The sequence below is a fragment of the Corapipo altera genome, unplaced genomic scaffold (assembly GCF_003945725.1).
Source record: "Corapipo altera isolate COAL_440 unplaced genomic scaffold, ASM394572v1 74, whole genome shotgun sequence".
Taxonomy (NCBI): domain Eukaryota; kingdom Metazoa; phylum Chordata; class Aves; order Passeriformes; family Pipridae; genus Corapipo; species Corapipo altera.
In genome coordinates this window covers 4,391,007-4,411,247 of record NW_020884934.1, presented here as the reverse complement: position 1 = coordinate 4,411,247, position 20,241 = coordinate 4,391,007, and the positions used below count along the sequence as shown (strand labels likewise).

The window sequence follows — 20,241 nt, the reverse complement described above, 5'->3', positions numbered from 1 at the left end:
AACAGTAAACAACTTTGCAAATATGAAACCTCTTTTGCCAGTGCTTGGAATAGTCAGCATTTAAGATGACAGACTTTACATACAAATCAGTTCTCACAGAAACACAAATTTCTAGATGTGTTCAGAGAGAATGCAGGATTTCTGTGACCTCAGACCATAGAAACTATTTATTTAAAAAACCATACTGTGTTAAAACTGAATTAATAAATAAAAAAAAAAACCAAAAAACAAAAAAGTGGGAAACTCCACCACATTAGGCCCTATTCTAGAATAAAATTCCCTTTAAAAGCACCACCTTGAAAATAATACAAAGCTCCCTTGACTTCATAAGGACTTCACAGAGGTCCACAAGTCCAAATTAGAAGACACAGTGAGTATTTTAAGCCAAAATAAGTTAAATATCAAGCTTCCTTTTTATTAGGCAGCAATGCTCTAAATTCAGTTGCCTTGAACATGTTCATATACACATCCTGTACTCTAAATCAATATTAATTTATCATATATTCCTTACAAAGATCTAACAGGCACCAGGTGGACTAGATTTTCTTTAATTTAGCCACGTACATTGGACCCCATGCTCTCCCTCTCTCTGGAAGCACCAGAAGTTCATGCTGCTGCAAGCCATCAAGAAAAGTGAATTCCTGAGAAACAGCTCTGCCCATTTCACTTATATCCACAGGCATAACATTGCTGCAGGAGTTTAGGATGAGGTTTATCACATCACTGTTTTCTGCCTTTGAGAGAGTGCATGTAGAATACACCAAGGATCCACCAGGACGCAGTGCTTTAATAGCAGACCTGAAAATAGCAAAAGAGAAAAAAGAAAAAAGGGAAAAAAATCAACATAAAAGTGACATTCTGGTGTGGGAGAACATGTAAGGACTTATAAATCTAGAGTGTAAATAAATACGACAAAAATAACACTATGAAAATGTCTTAACAGCATATAATTGACTGCACAGGAAACTACAATTTTGTTTTCTCATTTATTATTGCACTCTCAGTTAACTGAACGTATTTTTTACACAGCAGTGACAACTATAAAGCAGCATCCATTCAGAGCTGTAGAATGACAGCAGCTTTCAGACAATCACATGCTGTGAAAATGCTGCAACTGTGCATACAGAATGGGTTACACCACATCAAATGTGTTGGCTGGATCCTGAGCTGGCTGCTTGCATGAACAAATATCAGAATGTATACTTGCACTAATGGCCTGAACTAATTACTGGGTTGTAATTTTAGAAACATTTCTGCAAATTCTGCAACTTATTTATCAGGTAAGAGGACTTGGGGGTTTCACTGAGTCACTACTTTTCAACCTGATCTCCTAAGGATCATATGTTCTTTATGTGCCCTTCACCTACTGACCTGTTGACAAATTTTGACTCAACAAAGGCAAAATAGTGGCTTAAAGCCTGAAAGCTTTATAACGAGTGGTGGGTAAAGGGAACAGAGGTTCTTTATCACTTTACCACTGAAACTGAGTTTAAACAAACTGCTTACTTTGCATTAAAGCAGATCTGCAAAGTCCTTATTTCAGCAACATAAAATATAACCTATGAGAGTTAGAAGTGATATTCAAGCCATATTCACCTACTGCAAATTAAGAAAGTAAGGAGAAAAATCTAAAATCTTGCACCACAGAAGAGCATTCTTCAAATCTAATACCACCATACTACTAAAAGAGAAAGCTACAATAAAGGTTCATTTGCTATTAAATCCAATTAAATTATACATTTTGGAGCCTTGAAGGACATATGGCTCAAAGACTGAATTGTAAGCTAATATTCAAGCAGATACTACTGTGCTGAAGCAAATACCACATTAAAATACAATTACTCCTTCTATTTGTTTAAAAACAAGAGAATCTGAACAAGTGAATGATGATACTTAGCTTATGAATATCAGAAAGTCAACAAAGGTAAGGGCTGAGAGGACTGTGAGTCACTGGGAATTTAGGAGGTGCAGGAGGTGCAGGGATACTGGAAGCATGGATCACAATGACATAGTCACACTGTATGGAAAGACACTGAATAATCACAGATTTGTAGATATTACTGACAATTCTGTGTTCACATTCATAGCCCAGAAAAAAAATGTACTGGGAAAAAATAAAAAGAAGAAAAACAAAAACAAACAAACAAAAACCAACAACAAACTCTTCAAACTAGATGAGGTGAGCAGCCTCCAAATGCAGAAGGTCTGATTCCAAGCCCAGACAAACAAATACAATGCCATTGAAACAGCATTTCCTCCAGAGACAAGTTGAGAACTTCCTAAAGGTGATTTCTGAACAAAAGCAGTTGAGAAAGGAAAGAAGATAATATAAGGGGGAAAACATAATCCCTTTTAACAGAACTGGGACTTTTCAGGAAAAGAATCAATAAAGAAAAGCTTCATCACAAGCAGGATCAAAGCCAATCAGAGATCAAAGCTGCACTGAAAGTCCTGTCCGAAATAGGAAGGAAACACCAGGACAAATGACTGTTTCAGACAGGTGAAAACTAAATCTGCTTCTCTTGGGAGTATACACATCACCTCATTTATTTTATGAGTCTTGATTATGTCAATCAGCAAGCCAAGTATATATTTTACTGAAGTTTATGCTTTTCCAGTTTTAGTAAAAGAACAGAGCTCTTTCAACTGATGATGCTGTAAGAAAAATTAAGTGTTTAATGCCTCTGTTGTATCAGTAAAAAGATGGAGAGTGAGCAGATGGCTGGCACATTTAGCCTGAGTGAGTAAGCTGTTCAAGTTCAGTCTGTTATAAGTAAAAAACAGGTTACAGTGCACTTAGGTAGTCTAAATATTTTCAATTTAACTGGGCCTAGTGGACTCATTCCAGGATACTTTGAGAATTAGTAAGACATATCACAAAACTGCAAGCTTATCTCACACCTCTGAGTAGCTTTTGAAAGACTGCAAAATGTTTAAGAATGTTTCTGTCACAGACAGGTATAGCACAACACTTACACTGCCACCTTGAGACAGCAAAAGAGAGCAGCTGTAATCCTGATGTCCTCATGCCTGTTCTGGGAAATCTAAAAGCATTTTTTCACTTATGTAACAGATCCTACTTTCTGGCTTTCACATTAGAACTCAAAGAGAACAGGGCTGAAGTCTAAATGAGCTCTCATAAAGTTAAGCTGATCTTATTATTTTCAGAATCCAGTTAGATAACTCATTTTTGACAAAATTTTCCCCTCCAGCTACACCTTTTCCATGTGTGCAGCAGTGCCAAGCCATGAGAGGGTATCTAGAAATGCCTGAAAATGTTTTGACCTGACAATCAAGATATACTTTTAGCACAACTGATAATTTTACTCACAGAAGCAGATAATGGCACTCCTTTCCTACCTATAAGCAGGTACTATATAAGCATTTAGACAAGTGAGAAAATACTTTTACCGTGTAAAAATGGAAAAGGTAAAGATATAGATATATATATAGATATATATATATAAGTAGTTGAAGCTACTGCTTACACGGTTAAAAGCCTGTAGACTTGGTAAGTGTCCTTTTCTTACCATACAGAAAGTAACATATAGCCGTATGAAAGTAATTTTCAAAGGCACCATGTTCCTACAACTGAGTCCACCAGAGCAGCACAGGCCTCTGAATGCAAGCTTGAAAATCTCACATCAAAACTTGTCTAAGCCTACTCATCCTGTGAATCTGCACTGGCACATGACCCAAAAAGGTTGGCCTGCTCACTGCAGGTGTCTTTATTTTGAACCTAAATCATGAATTAAAATATCTGAGGAGAATTACTTTCCACTGCAAGGTTAATCAAAGTATCTATCCATCTTGTCAAGTCCAGCAACACTTGTTTCAGTGCCTGTGCTCAAAGTCAGCCCTGATTAAGCCATACTTGGTTTTTGATAAACCTACATTGAGCTGCAAAATTCAAAGTGAAGAAGTGCCAGGCTCAAAGTCACAGAGTGAGATTGCACTGGGTGAGCAGATTCAGGGAGTTTGGTCCTCTCCTCATCAGCATGACAGAGAATTCAGTCATAAGGGAATCTGTCCAAATAAATTTAAGGAACCAGCCTTCCTCTCTAATCAGTGGAGAGAAACAAGCACAGCCAAGGGATAGGTTGGACATGAAACAGAACCCACCACTGCTACTATAACTCCACCATCTAAGAATGTAAGATTCCTCTTTCACTGGGAATCTTGATTATGCCTCAAATCCTTAATTAAAGCGCAATTCTTAGTTTAAGAAATTTAGTACTTGCTATAGGGTACTTTGTAACTTCCAAAACCAGGCTTCAAATCTAGTATGATTAAAAAAGATGCCAGGGCAAATGACCCTGAAGTACTTTTTCACCTTCCTCCTATTATAACACCTTGTTTAAAAGTAAAACACATTAACTAAAGGTAGTTAATCTGCAGCTATTTTTCCTTACTAGTACAGATGACATTCATGTTCATTAAATATCAAAACTTTCAGCTTAAATATAGATGATACTTAACTTCATAATTTTATTTCAGGTATGTATATTTACTGTAATGAATTTTACATGTTTACAGGCACTAATACTGCAAGGTTTCAAGCTTCATATGGAGAAACATGAGAACACACATTAAAACCACTGGAAACTTCTCCTGGAACCTCATGACTTGTTCACCTTTCCCTACAACCATTTTTGATTTAGTCAACTGTTTTCTGGGGTGCTGAACACAACTTTAGTACATACCAGCATATTGCAACATAGGTTTTAGTGATAGCAAAGAGTCTGAAATTTTAATGACATTTTCTAATCAACAATTTGGAATTACAATAGCTGGAAACCTGCATGATAAGAGTGAGATTCACCGGCACATCATTCTGCAAAAACTTCTTCATGCTTCTCCACACTTGCTTTGAACTCCTCCCATTATCAATTTATAGCCACCAAATTCACCTTTAAATCTTTCTAGCACTTCAGTAGAAGAACCATCTGTAATCCAAACAAAAAGGGGGGCTGATGTCCATCCCATTCAGGAAGTTCTGTGAAACAAGTTAACAGGTGCAGATTGCTCTCCTCCTCATTCTAAATGAGGTTTTACAACAATAAAACGAAACAGATAAACAAATAACCCCCCAAAGTATTAGCAATACATTGTGGTTTTGCAGGGCGTGTCTCTGGGTACAAGTTCAATGGCAGATATTGTACTGTGGAGGTGAGAGGTACAAAAGATGGATTAATCTATCCTAGCCCCCTGTATTACAAGAGTAACAGACAAGACTTTTAAAAGAAACACATTAATTTAAAGCTTTTTTTTTTGTTTATTTCTCAAGATTTACTAAATCAGGGAAAACAGAGCAGTATTATTGTTTACTATCTCAGGGAAAAAAAGACCATGCTAGAGTCAGAATTCTAAGTCCAGAAAACTCTTATATGCCACTAAAATGTAGTTAGCCAGAACCTAAAAAGAGGATTTTTCCCACTTACAGAAAATTAGACATGAGGGGCTGACTTTTTTCATTCTAAAAGTCTTGGTGTTTCAAACACCCTTGTAAAAATGGGCAGAAAAATACATATATTTCATACTATAGCTACCACCTGCATGTCCAGCCTACTCGTCCCGTGCTTCGGTTTATGTTGCATGCCATTGGAAGGATCAGTATTAATTATGTTAATAACCCAACTATTTTCAGTATTAAAGTAAAAAGATTACATATTTTTTAGGGCAATTTTAAAATATTACAACACTTCAACAGTGCCATCTTTTGGCAGCTAAGATGTATTTCTGCTCAATATGCCAGATAATGTCTTATCAGAATAAAAAATGCCAACCTTTTTAGAAGCGATTTGAGAACAAATGCATCTCAAGGACACAATCTTGCCATGTGCTCTGGGATGTCCCTTCCAACCTTATCTGTTCTGTAATTTGCTTTTATCCTCAATTCTAATACTTTTTATTAACTAAAGATACCCACATTACCTTTTTCCTCTTACAAGAGTCCAGATACTTTGCGGTAACATGATGTACATGTTAAAGATTTTGCTTTTATTTCTTCAAACAAAGCCAAAATGACAAAGAAATTCCTTCTGTGTCAAAATACCAGTGTTTTTTGGTTTTTTTTTTAATATTTTGTGATGGGCAGTGAAAGAGGTGCACAAGAGAAAGTTCAAGTACTTTCTCCACACTCCGAGCACCTACTCCTCTGCTCCTCTAAGCTTTGCTACTGTAGAGAGACACTGCAGCTCAGAAAAACACAGCAGCAACAAGAAAATCATGAAAATGAACTGAATTCTTCTGAATTAAACTGAACTATAAGTAGAAGTAGACACAGGCACCAAAAAACCCTAAACCAAACAATGAAATTCCACAAATGTAGTCCACTGTGACAAACCTTCAATTCTTCTGCCATTTACTCATCCCAGAACTACCTTCTTAACTTATACACTCTCACAGGTCTATCTCTCTTCCCAAATTAAACTTATTATTTACAAGAAGAAAAACATACAGAACCCAAGCAGAACCTTCTCAGCTACAGAAGGGAGAATGAAAGACTTTTAAAGCCAACCCTGCCACCCAACTTCAGGGTTAGAGGTTTTCCTTACTGCTTCTGAAACACACACACAGAGAAAGGACTGAAGGTGGAATTAAAGCAAAATTTGTGTCTAAACTTAAATATGTGATCCCAAAAACAACTGACTAGCCACTGGGTGGCTTATTTGTTTATTCATACAGTTATTTATACATTCAATAAACTTCGTTTTCAACATTTCATGAGCAACTTAATCAGTCGCTCTCAGGATGTTGCCAAAGGCTTAAGGAACCAGGCAGTTCTTAAAATCAGAAACCGTTTATTTTAACCATCCCCCACAACTAAGAGCACACAATTCCTCTTCCAGATACATGTGGGAAACTCTACATTTCAGTGAAAATACAGAGATGGTACTGAATGAGGGAAAAGAAATATCATGATTTTTCCAGTAAATCACAGTATTTACTACTATGTGAAAAAGACTCTTTTTTTCAACAAATTGTACATATTCTATGAAACCTCATCACAAAAAAATTTTTGTGAAAACATCGGACACAAATAAACAAACTTGCAGTTAAAAGCTGCTGTTTTCTCTGGTATGTGAAAATCAGTGATGTGGTTTCACAAACACACTCATAAGTTTAACCATTACATTACTTGGTATTCAAGCTTAGCCCTAAAATTTAATTTCTGTCTGAGACCTGATAACATTGGGAAAGCCACTTTTGGGAAACGTGTATGCTAGCATTTAGCATCAGGAAATGAATATTCCTTCCTTACTTTGCAACTTGTTTTCTGCATGAACACTCCAAATAATAAGATTTGCAGTTCTTGGATTACAGCACTCAGCAGGGATGCTCTGGTTTTGGTACTAACAATTATTACAAATCAGTGGTGCCCTCACTGCTTATAAAATCTGTTGTTCAGCATTTATGCCACTTATTTACATTTCAGATTTCATACAGACTGGAGTAGGAAGGTTGTTGCAGCAGTTTCAACACTTCTTCCAGATCTTCCTTCTCTGAAGCATCTATTCACTTAAATTACACTCTACTGCAAACTCTACTTCCTTCCTTCACTTTTCTCTTTGATGCCCCAGCTTCCCCCCAGAAAAACAGATCAAGAAAACCAGATTACAAGTTAAGCATTTCTTTAATTCAGAAGAAGGGAATCTCAAATTTTAAGCTGAGTGTTGCTTGATAGAAATAAAAATAGAACTCCACTTTGATTTCATTCTTCTCATTTGTATGTTATTCTTAATACTACTGCTAAGCTGAAATAATGCTTGGTTCTTATACTTCAAGCTTTGTCTTCAAATCACACAACATTTCATAGAATCATGGAACGGCAACCTGTTCCAGGGCCTTACCACACTCACAGCAAAGAATTTTTTCCTAATATCCAATCTAAACCTACTCTCTTTCAGTGTTAAACCATTCCCCCTTGTCCTGTCACCCCATGCTCTTGTAATATATTTCTAACAGTACCCTCAATAAAATTGTTGGGATTCAACCTTAGACTTGTTTTTGTTTTGCAGATACAGGAATCAAGGTGAGAAATACCTGGGAGCATAAAGCACCAGGGAACCTGAATCCATAAACCAGTACAGCCCTGCGTGAGCTGAGTCATGTAAAAAGCCAGATGAATGTAAGTTCAGTCCTTCCAAATATTACTGGAACTATCTGAGATGGGATTCAAACTCAATTTTTTTAATTTATAATTATGCACCCTACTCAAACTTGAATAGAGTTGCATTCCACCATTTTAGTTTTGCTAAACTTTTAATGCTCTTGTCATGTTTAGCCTTTCCTGATCTCGTTTTATCATTTACTTTTACCCTTTCATGTGGGATCTGAGACATCTTTAGTATTGGGAATTCATTCTAAAGTGACCACGTAAAAAGAACAGTAACAATACATTGGACAACTATACCTCAAATATTTTACCCAATAACCCTTATAATACCTACCTCTTGAAATTAACCATTTATTTCAAATGCTCCAAAATATTTTAAAAGACCAAAAAAAACCCCAAAAGTCAAGGGCACACAGCAATAGATTGATTGACCTACAGAACTATTCAGACCTATGTTGAGCAATAGGATTGAAATTACCATCCTTTTACTACAATTTACATACCAAAACTATTTTGTCCTTAGCAACCTAATTCTTATTACTGTTGCAAGAGTGAAATACATTTTCAACAGAAAGCTTTCTCTTGATTTAGGAATAATTCAATTAAATCTGATTTGGGCTGGCAGGAAAGTATCTTTTTTTAAAAAACAAGGTTCCTGCTGTCATGAGTTCTCCTGACTACAATCTGGAATGATATATGCAAATTCTCAAAATTTCTCTGCATGATATATGCTTTCTTTTGGTACAGGTTCACAAATTGGATTTTGTATGTCAGATATTGAAAAGGGTAGAAACAGGTCCGTGTTTTAAATGTGATTGATTTCTTCAAGGGAAATGGGTGACATGATGCATTACTGCAATAAGATACTCATATTTCTGTTATAAATCACAGGCTTCTGCTAGGCTCTTCTTCAATAGGAACTCATGCAAAACTATCTTCAACTGCTGCAATGGGAACTTTCCATAAAAACTTTGTTTCTTTTGTTTGCAATGTTATTTTTCCCTCGATTTGCTTTGACAGATGAACTTCCGGCGTGACTGTTACTTCGTAAATAACATTCAAGTTTAGAAGGTTCTATTGAGAAGTCTTTTTTTTAACCCCAAAGAGAAAAACCGTGGAGTTATAAATGCTTCCCACATGCCAGTCTATGGCTGGTATCATTAAAATGTGTAATGCATGACAGCCTTGATTTGGATTTTTGGGTGGATGTTCTTAAAAATAAACAAACAATCCTCTCTTCCTCATCAAATCTCACATTGTTTTATTTTTTCTACTCTATTGATTAGAATCAGGAGTCTTTCTGTACTACTGTGGTAGTTTGGGCTAGGCCTTCCTTGGTGACCAGTTTGTAACCAAGGAAGTGCCCAGATTAACCCAGTATTCCCTACGATTTTTACGTAAGCCAGACTATAAGAAGAAAGGAGGAAAGGCCTTCGCTCTCTTTCCTTCTGACGGCTTGGAGGTGCAGGTTCCCTGCTGTTGAGTCTGCCGTGTTGGGGAGCGAGGCCTGGTAAGGCCTTGTCGACCCTGGGAGGTGGAGGTTGCCGTCGATTGTTCCAGAGCGACTTTCTGTTGTCCCAAGTAGAGTAGTAAGATAGTCTTTTGCTAATTTCTTTTAGTTGCTAGATCTTGGGCTATTGATTGGGATATGTATATATTTTATTTTGGTTTTGTTCCTTTTCCCGTCCCCCTTCCCTTTCCCTTGTGAAATTGTATATATATTTCAATTGTATATAACTGTAACATAAGTGTAAATATATTTATATATATATTGCTTTAGCTGTCTTTCTCTCATTTCAGTTTTCTTGGTTGTTTTTTTTCCCTCTTCTCCCTGAGGTTTTTTGGTGGGGGGGACTTCTTATGGTAAGGTTTGGAGACTTGGCAGGGAGCCAGCTTCAAACCATATCAACTACAAATAGTCAGCTGGGTATTAAATTCAAGCAGCATGTAAAAATGTGCAGTAGTGGACTCAATTTCTCCATATAAAGAGCTCAGAAGCAAATTCTGAAGTAGTGTTGACTAATGACCACAGCGATGGTTGGTAACCAGCCCTGACTTACAGCTCAGTCATCAAAAAGACTAATAAATAATAAAGAACCGTAAGGGATAATTCTGTGAGAGAATAACAACAAGAACAAAAGGATTTTGAAGAAGAATGTCCAGCTTGGCAGGTGTATAGACTGCTTTCACTAATAGGTAAAAAAACCCCCACTATTACAAATTATGCCTGGTTTTGCTTCTGTTGTGGAATAAATCCAAAACCATTTTAGTTGTGACACCAAAAATATTTTGACATTGTACTAGACTGTTGTGAGTCATCTGAAAATTGGCATATATTTGAACAAGTGAGTTAAGATGACGGTACATCAGTAGGGTTTACGCTGATGACGTCGCCCTTGTCGCCCACACAGAAGCAGCTCTGCAGCATTTAACATCCTGCTTTGGAGACGCTGCTGAGCTCTTTGGGCTGGAAGTCAGCTTAAAGAAGACAGAAGTTCTCTATCAACCTGCACTTCAGGAAGTCTTCCATCATCCCCATATCACCATTGGCCAATCAGAGCTCAAATCAGCCCAGCAGTTTAATTACCTAGGGAGCCTCATCTCCTCAGATGGTAAGACTGACAGAGAGATAGACAATAGGTTAGCAAAGGCATACGGTGCTTTCGGAAAACTCCACAAAAGAGTTTGGTGAAATAAACACTTGAACAAAAGTACAAAGATCAGTGTTTACAGAGTCACTGTGCTGTCTACTCTTTTATATGGATCCGAATCATGGGTCATCTACCACCACCACCTGCGACTCCTAGAACGCTTCCATCAATGCTGTTTCCGTACAATCCTAAACGTCCACCGGTCAGATTATGTGACTAACACGTCTGTTCTAGAACAAGCAGCAGTCACAACTATTGAGGCCATGCTGCTGAGAACTCAGCTGCGCTGGGCAGGACATGTCTCCAGGATGAAGGACCACTGCCTCCCTAAGATTGTGCTCTATGGTGAACCTGCCACTGGCTGCCGCAAGAGAGGAGCCCCGAAGAGAAGATACAAGGACTCCCTGAAACAACATCTCAGCCTTGGCCTTATTGATCACCATAACTGGTCTACTCTGGCCTCCAATCGGGAGGTCTGGAGACACACTATCTACAACACTGCTGCTTCTTTTGAGAAAGCACGCAGGATCACTCTTGAGGAGAAAAGACAACGCAGAAAAATTCGTGTCTTGCAGAATATACCAGCTAAGGAGTCTTTCTGCTGTGCCTTTTGCAACCGGACGGGTCTATCTCGTATTGGCCTTTTTAGCCACCAGTGCGCTTGTAACAAATGTGGGTAGAGCCCTTCCCAAATCTCTGTTCACGAAGCCTAGCCATGACATCAGTAGGGTAGTAGAGGACTTAGAGCTCACTGTTGGTCTCACCCCACCCAGATTTCCACACTCATATTAACTCAGATTCACTGTATATTCTAAAAAGCAGCACAACCACATATTCTTCACTTAATTTTCACATGGTGAATCCTGGTTTTCTTCATTAAACAATGAAAAATCTTGTGTCCCTCCCGGTAATATTTATTCATTATAAAAAACTACTTGAATAGCTTTCTTTTTTATTTCTCACCTCAGAAGCTGGAATTGTAAACATGATAATTCCTTCCTTTGGATCACCCTGAGTGTAGCTTGATGAATATCAGAAGAGAAAAGCCAACTTCTGTCATTTGAACAAGGAGTATCAACCAGTACCTACACAATAAAAGCAAATAAGATCATTCATAATAAAGATACTCACTTTCTGAATACCATGTGCTAAAAATCTATTCAACTTGCTTAGAAATACTTAGACACACCCTTTTTATTTTCCATTTTCAGGAGTGAAATGATCCAATTGCTATTTTGAGATGTTTTTAATGGAGTTATCAGGTGAGGAGGTAAGAAATTAGTACTCCAAAAGTAAACTCTACCTAAGTAGCTCTCACTTGTTCCCTTGCCCTTCCTAATTACACATCATGCAAACTAATACAGCTACAAGGTCTTCAGAATTCACTACCAAGGCTGAATGGAAAACATCACCTAACACATGAAAAAATGCACAACAGGCTTCATAAAATGTTTTCTGTGGCTCTGCATATCCTGTACATGATTTGTTCCCCTTGATAGGTCAGATATTTTTGTGGGGGCCAGAAAAAAAAAATTAAAAAGATAGTAGGAAGAAAAAGAATCAGAATGGAGAAATACAATTTGCTAATAATAACGTTACCTTGTCATATAATTCAGGCTTAAGATCTCCAATGTGTCTGCCATCCAGTTTGGAGACCATTATCGAGTTAATCAAAGGTTGTGGGATGAAGGATTCTATGGTCTCTTCCAACCATCTTGCCCTCAAATAATCATATTCATTGCAGTGAAAGTGACCTTAGAAAATTAAAAAAAAAAAAAAAAGACAAAAGAAATAAGTCTTTACGTTTTTTTTTTCTATTTTTACAAACATAAGGAGTTAGACTGATTTTAGAAGTTCTACTGCTTTGCCATGACTAACTTAGAGCTAACACCTTATAAGCCTGTTACTGCACTTTTTAGAATGCTACTGTATTTTTATAAACCTAAATTTCAACATGCTTCTACAGAGCAAGCCATAAATATTTACAGACAAATGTTTCTGTAGCAATAGACTTCGACAGCAAAACAAATTTGTTTAATCACAACTCGTATCCAAAGACTAGGGCTGAGTGCCTTTCTGGGCTCCTTGAGCCACTGTCTAAATGAAGTTGTGGTGGTTCGAAACTCCCAAGAATCTAATTTTTAAGTTGAAGCCTCCCCTCCCACAGTTTGCCCCTGTGAGAGGGTTTAGTGATGGTGTGGACTTGATATCTTTTTCACCCCATGTGGAGAGTTTTCAGACAAAACACAACCATTCATTATTAGGGGAAGGGGAAAATATTTACAAAGGTTTATTTACACTCACATATATATTTACATTAAATTAAATTTCTCCTCTTCTTCAATGAAAATCCAAGAAGAAAAGAGAAAAGTCTTTCTGTCACTTCTCAGGCCACAGTTCCTTCATTTCAGTTTTTTGTGGCAGTGGTTAGTGTCCTTCATTTTCCTGAGGCAGCAGATTTAAGTATAGCAGTCAGGATTTTTATTCTTTGTGGAAATTTCAACCCTGAGCCCGAGCCTTCGGGGGATTTCCTTGTAGATCTTCACTCCTCTTGGGTTAGAAGATTGAAGGCAGCTTTCAGTTCAGTCTTACCAACGCTCTTTTGCTCTGTCTCAGCTCGACAGCTTGATAGAAACAGCAACAGCAGCAGCAGAGGGCACGGCCACCTCCTCCACATTCCGTCCTGGCTCAGCTCTCAGGACAACTCTGGGTTTTCAGCTCCTTTCTCCCTCTCTCTCTAGCTGCTGCTGCATTTTGGGACTCCCTAAGGGTTTGGAAGTCCACCCCTCCTCTTCAGAGAGTCTCTGGTTTTTGGAAAAATAATACAGTCTTACTCCAAAACAGCTCTGTTGAGTTTTCCAGCTCTGTTTTGTTGCCAGCTCTCCCTCCTGCAGGAACATCTCTGCGTCTTTCAGCCGGCTTCACGTTATCTCGTTGTTACTGGCTACCTTTTGGCTTTCAGCCATCACTGTCTCTGTTCAAGACTGCTCTGCTGCCGCTTTCAGTGTCTTCTGCTGCTGCTGACAGTAAGGAAACTTTTCCAGCTCTTGATTACGGGACCCGGTCCAGCTTTGACACTATACCGGGTCTCCTGTAGCCTCGGCTGGGGGCTGGGGGCCCTTGGCCCCCAGAGGGGCTCACTGGCCCCGTGCCTCCTCGTGGCTCAGATCATGGCTACCTACCTACTAAACTATCTTCACCACCTTCTCTTCTGTTTCTGTGGGCGTGTAATTTCCGTAGGGCACACGTGGACTATTGACTGGTCCAGTATTATCAGTGGGGCAAACCATTACTACCTCAGAGAAAAGGTTTTTCAAACCACCACAGAAGTACATGCCCTTATTATTTAATTACTTTTTAAATAAATAAAGCATCAGTTTCATGTATCCTAAGCCCAGCAGTCCAATCCCTTATTTATTTGAAATTTAAGCTAGAAGCATTTTAACAGAAGTCTTACTTTTAACAATGTAGCCAGAGTAGTTACCACTTCAGAGTAGTTACCCCCTGGTCTTGGAAAAGGGGGGGGATGGGACCATGGCACAGCACCGGTCCTGGACACAAAGGTGGGATGCAGGTAGAGAGCTTATTCCTGCGCGCACGCCGTTTTTATCAGCTCCGGAGGGAAAGAGCCAGAACATAGGGCGAAGCAGGAGACAGACAGGCAGGGGGACAAGCCAGGACAGGGACACGGGCAAAAGGGGAGGAGTGCAGGAGGAACCAGGGGAGGAAAGGGCAAATGGGGGCTGTCTCCTGTCTGCAGCTTCTCCAGCCAATCGGCAGAGAAACAGAGGAGCAGGGAGGTGAACAGGCTGGGACATGCCCAGAAGATACAAATTCTGGGGGAACATACAATATGTGTATACATGATAACCGTAAAGCCTGCAGGGGACCCCTGGTGGTCTAGTGATTAGGATGCAGCACTCTCACTGCTGTGGCCTGGGTTCAATTCCCAGTCAGGGAAACTCCCCCAGCAGATGGAGCTCGTCAGCCCTGTAAGGCCATCCAAGAGAAGGTCACTCTAAACAAACCTACATCCTGAGGACCTCACTGCCACTGACCAAGCTCGCTCAGCCCTGGCAGATGAACCTTAGGATTAAAGGGTGGGCTCAGTTCAGCACACACTGTGTCTCACCTAAAAAATCCACTGCGCAGGCTCGAAGGGTAAAGACCTTTCCCAAATCTTCGTTCGCGAAGACTGGCCATACTACTTATTATACTACTTATAAAGCCTGCATCATAAAGTCCGTTCAATCGCTGTACATATTTTTCCATTTATGGAATCGTTCCCATTCCCATTCTTGGTCCTCGACATCATATTCATACCAGAAACACAGAATGATACTTTTCCTCTTATTCCTGGTTTCTAATTTTATAAAATTTCTATTTTCATGTCTCCTCAAGTTGTCCTACAACAGACAATTTTTGTTGCTAAGATGTATTGCCACAGGCAATACATCTTAGCATTCACTGAGGTATATTAAGAATTAAATTCCTTACATCGTACATTCTCAGCAAGAAATTGGTCTCTCCAGAAGCAGCCAGGGGGTAAAAGTGGGTTGGGTTTTTTTTAAACCTTTTGAAAGGACAATTCCTATTTAATTTACTTCATTAGCATCACCTGATTCCTCTACAAGACAGAGGGAAAATCAGTTGTAATCAAGTAATGGTTTCAACAACAAGAGCATAAGGTGCTGTGAACACTTTGAGACAATTATTACCCAGACTAACACATAATTGTGGAAACAGTAATCGCAACTTGCTTTAACTCCCTGGCCCAGAAGAACAGAGCTGCTGCTTGCTGTTGCCTTCTAAAGTGTGATTAGAGCCCTTCTCTAACATCTAGGTGGCTTCAGACACAGAGCTTATTAAATCCTGATACAGACCAATTCCTCATTATAAACTCTCTCCCTCTGCCTATAACTTGCCCATTTAATTTGTCATGCTCTGTTTTACATCAGTACACTTAAATTTATTTACAATAATTGCACAGCATTGGCCAAACAGATAGCAGAGGAAAAGAAAAAAAGAAGTATTCCAAAATTGCAGATTACTTACATCCCTGTGGCAACAAATCTACATGACTTTAAACAACTTCTGGAGAAGTAACAATAAGGGAACCAGCAGAGAAAAAACCCACAGAGCTATTCTACTGCAGACTGATGGACAAAAGTAACTCATAGTTAAGTGACTACTGTATTTCTCATCCTCTTTTAGGTAAACTGAGTTCATAAAAATTTTATTAAACAGCATGGAACAACTATTGTTTTTTGGGCTTTTTGCCCCCAACCTGAATCATGTACTGAAAACAGACACAGTGCCAGCGATCAGCACCTGGATACATTACCTGGACAGGCACACTGCAGGATAGCCACTGATTTACCCCCAGGTGCAGCACAGAGATCCAAAACATTTTCCCCGTCCTTCACTTCCAAGGCCAGCACCGGCAGCAGCGAAGCTGCATTCAGCAGGTAATACTCCTTCAGTTTACCAGCCTGGTGTTTCTGAGCAGGGAATCTCCCAGGAGTTCTCCTGATGTAGCACTTAAATGCTGATGGAAGATAGGGCAAACCTCCTTGGAAGGCAGGGTGATATCCCTGCACACACAAGCTGTTCTCCAGTTCAGTGCATGGGCTGAACCTGTTCAGCAGAATGGAGTGCTGCCAGCACAATGGGGACATGAGGACATCTCTACAGGGAAAAAAAGGAAAAGCTACTTAATAGCCTGACAAATAAGTCAAGTTATCGTTTCCAAGAAACCCTTTACTTACAGTCTCACCATTGGATGATCCTGGTGTAATCAGAAATTAAAACATTTTGGTTAGATACGATTAAGAAGAGTACACAGGAAAATAATTTTAATAGGGAATCAAGATACCATTTTTTCTAATTATTGCATTTGAAACACTTAATTTCTTCTGAGACAAGATGTTCTCCATTTTTCTTAACTCTAACAAATGACTGCAAAAGATATACATGATGAAGCATAATGGTCTTTCCATCTACTTACTACTTACTTCCCTGGGGACAAAGAACAACTGCAATACTAGCTGCAAATATCACAGCAAAAAGAATCACATCACCTTTGTGAAGGCCATTCCGGCCAACACTATAATATGGAGTTTTTACAGTTTTTCTTTTTTACATTTTATGTTCTGCAAACACCAGGCCAGAAAAACTTAAAGCAATAGATATTCCTGGAAGACAGTCAGAAAGCAGTGCTTATGTGGTAGAAACATGCTTGTTTGCTCTTCAGTTCACTTTTTCAGGCCTATTTCGCATGGATTTCCCCCCTTTTCCAATTGAATTCCTCTTAGCAATTTTTCATTCGGTCTCAAAAAATACTCCTCAGGAGAATCCACTGCCTAAAGCAGAAAAAACACTGATCCAAACTAAGAGAGTTTTTAAGTTGATTCAATTAAACTGAAGCTATACACCTATGCTTTTTAATAGATATATTAAAAAAAACCAACAACAATGAAGGTATTTAATTTAAATTACTTTTTAATTGAAAGAGGATAAACCAAAGAGGGCACTTAGAGGAATTACATGGTTTCTAAGACTCTGAGTATGACTTTTCATTTTAAGGAATGTTCTTTAGCAGTGGTGTGATCAAGGCCCAAATTAAGCGACAGCGTTCACCACATGTCATTAATATCAATTCCTCTCTCCTCCCTTCCCCACCTCCCCAAAACAACAGACCTGACACTGCTCCATGCATTTCCCAGTTCTTCCATGTACTGCTTGTCAAAGTGATCCAGAATAACTCGACAAATCTGCTTTTGAAGTTTCCCTTTTGTTTTACTTTCCAGCTTTGGAGAAAGGAAGGAAAAAAAAAAAAGAAAAGTAGTAAAAACAAACAAATGAAACCCTCCTTAATTCTTCAACATGGTTAAGGACATTCAAATATCAAGATCACAGGAGATGTGACCAAGATGTAACAGAAATTTCAGAGACTGAACAAGTTAAGCTGGAGTACACTCTTCTTCCCTGCCTGCGAAGAAGTCAATCAAAGCTTGTTGCTATCCCTCCATATCCACTAATAATACTAATAATGCTAATAATACAGTAGTTTCTGGGACTCTGATCTACCAGGAGCAAAATAAGCAAGGTATGATTATGATCAGTATGATCAGCTCTGCCAAGGTGCTAAACCAAAAGAATGGAATTAATTTGAATCGTTGCGGGAGACAAGCTGAGTTAACCCACAAAGCACCGCAATAACTACTCCAGGAGTAACCAAAAGCACTACACTTTTTGGGTTTTAACCACTTAAATTCTGTATGTAAGGGGGGGGGAAAGAACTTTCGGTTTCTAAGTAAACTTGTGCTATCTATAAGGAAAACCCCAAAGGCAAACACCTAAATTTTGCTGGATATTTTTTTTTCCCTTAACGGCACCCAGCAGCTTCCTGACGATCCCCATGGAACAGGAACAGCTGATGGAAGGTAGAACCCGAAGGACTAAGTTCGGAGCTACTCCTCTTGTCTCCCGGTTCCTTCACCTGGCACCGAGCGCATCAGCAGGGCCGGGGGTTCCCTCCCTCCCTCCCTCCATGACGCTGAGCCGTGAAAGATCATCCTGGGCTCGGCACAGACGGCAAGGCTGGGCACAAGCAGCTTTTCGTACAAGGCAAGAAAACCCAGGATGCACCTGCTGGTTCGGAGGAGGGATCGCAAACAGGGCTGTTCCCGCTCTTCCCACTGTCCCCGCCGCGCAGGAAGAGGCCGAGCGCCGCTCCCACCGCACTTCCGTCTGCCGGGCCCCGGCGCGCCCGGGGTCACTGCTCCCCTGCCCTGGCCCTGTCGGCCCATTGCTCACCTGTCCCGTCCCTCTGCTCCCCTGCCCCGGTGTCCTCCCGGCCGCCCCCCGCGGCAGCAGCGCCCCCAGCCGCATGACCGCACCCGGCGCGGCCGCCGCGCCCCCCGCCGGCACATAGGGGCACGGCAGGGGGCAGGGCAGGGGGCAGAGCCCCCCGCCCCCTATGGTCTTTCCATGGAATCATGGGTTGGAAGTACTTTAAAGACCGTCTAGTCTCAACTCCCATGGTTTGAGACACTTCGCACTAGAGCAGGTTGGTCAAGGCACCATCCAAGCCTGGCTTTGGACACCGTCAGGGTTGGGGCATGCACCACCTCCCTGGGAACCTGTGCCAGTGTCCCACCACAGTCACAGTAAAGAATTTCTACCTAATGTGTGTAAACTAAATTTTCCCTCTTAATTTCTACCCATTACATCTTGTCCTGTCACTACAGTTCCTGACCTTTATGTTTCTTTAGTTTGGACTTTTGTTGTTGTTGGTTTGTTTTTTTGTTTGGCTGTTTGGTTTTTGTTTGGTTGGTTTTTTGTGGATTTTTTTTGTGTGTGGTTTTTTTTTGTTTTTTTTTTTTTTGTTTGTTTTGCTTTGGGGTTTTTTGTTCTGTTTGTTTGGTTTTTTTTGTTTTTTGGGTTTTGTTGTGTGGTTTTTGGTTTTTTTGGGGGGGAGTGTGTTAATTTATTTGGGGGTTTTTTGGCCTTTTTTTTGCTTGGTTGGTTAGTTGCTTTTGTGTTGTGTTTTTTGTGTGTTTTTTTGTTTGTTTGTTTGTGTTTTTTTTTCATTTGATTTTGGTTTCTTTTTTGTGATTTTCTTTTCTTACTTTGTGAGTCTGTACTGCCATCCTGCCTCCTCTGCCTCTCCAGGAAATAAACCAGGATCAGGCAGCAACTGGATTCTCAGTCAACTTAAAAAACTGATCCTCATCTCAGCACCTGCATCCCTGGGGCTGCTGCCATCCCACCCCATCCACCAGTAAGGATTCTGCTAGTGCCTTTTCACCAGACCTAGACTTCTGGCTGGTCCAGGCTTTGCAGCTGCTGTCCAGCTGTCCAAGAGCCTCCTCTGAACCACACCGGGGATCAGCTCCAGCTCAACCTGCTGCTACTGCCATAAAAAATTGATGGAGACTTGAGAATTATTCCCACAAGTATCTTACATGTGTTTTCAGATAAGCCATTCTCTGGAAAGTGAACCAGGGCTGAAACTGGCCTCAGAAATCCAGACTGGAAAGGGGTGCAAAGGTCATCTATATGATAGTAGGAGAGCTATCGTATAGATAAATATTTGAGTTTCAGGCACCTACTCATGAAGGCTAAGAACATTTATGCCAATTACCATCACACTTGAAAGCTTATTTAAAATGTTTCAATCAGGATTGTGACAAAGGGCCTGCAGGCAAAATGGATACTTCCTATGTATCAAACGTGAAAGGAAACCTGAAAGACTTCTGGATAAATGAGTTGTACCAACAGATACAGAACAAAACTGGTATGAAAAGTACAGTTCTCCGTGGCTGTAATTCTGCCAAGGTCAGTACCATAGAAGAAAATATATACAGTAATTGAATATTACAGTACCAATGAAACAAAAAATTATGCTGAGTACCCTCCCCCTAAATCTAGGGCTTATAGTACTTCAAGTTGAAAGAATTCCAAAAG

At 39.8% G+C, this 20,241-nt stretch overlaps 1 protein-coding gene across 5 annotated transcripts; it reads right to left on the bottom strand.

Moving 5' to 3' along the window:
• Positions 1 to 390: 390 nt before the first annotated feature.
• Positions 391 to 18,672, bottom strand: NSUN3 (NOP2/Sun RNA methyltransferase family member 3). 5 transcript variants are annotated; one of them, XM_027660094.1, is made up of 7 exons: positions 18,397 to 18,423; positions 17,762 to 17,855; positions 17,470 to 17,579; positions 16,115 to 16,458; positions 12,370 to 12,524; positions 11,734 to 11,855; positions 391 to 798 (listed from the first exon to the last, which is right to left on the bottom strand). In XM_027660094.1, exons 3-7 carry the CDS (start codon positions 17,502 to 17,504, stop codon positions 537 to 539), a joined length of 918 nt encoding a protein of 305 aa, XP_027515895.1. In that variant the 5' UTR covers positions 17,505 to 17,579; positions 17,762 to 17,855; positions 18,397 to 18,423; the 3' UTR covers positions 391 to 536. The 5 variants fall into 5 exon arrangements, with proteins under 5 accessions (XP_027515895.1, XP_027515893.1, XP_027515894.1 ...); XM_027660092.1 differs by lacking the exons at positions 17,762 to 17,855; positions 18,397 to 18,423 and adding an exon at positions 18,589 to 18,672; XM_027660093.1 differs by lacking the exons at positions 17,762 to 17,855; positions 18,397 to 18,423 and adding an exon at positions 18,133 to 18,362.
• Positions 18,673 to 20,241: the final 1,569 nt, after the last annotated feature.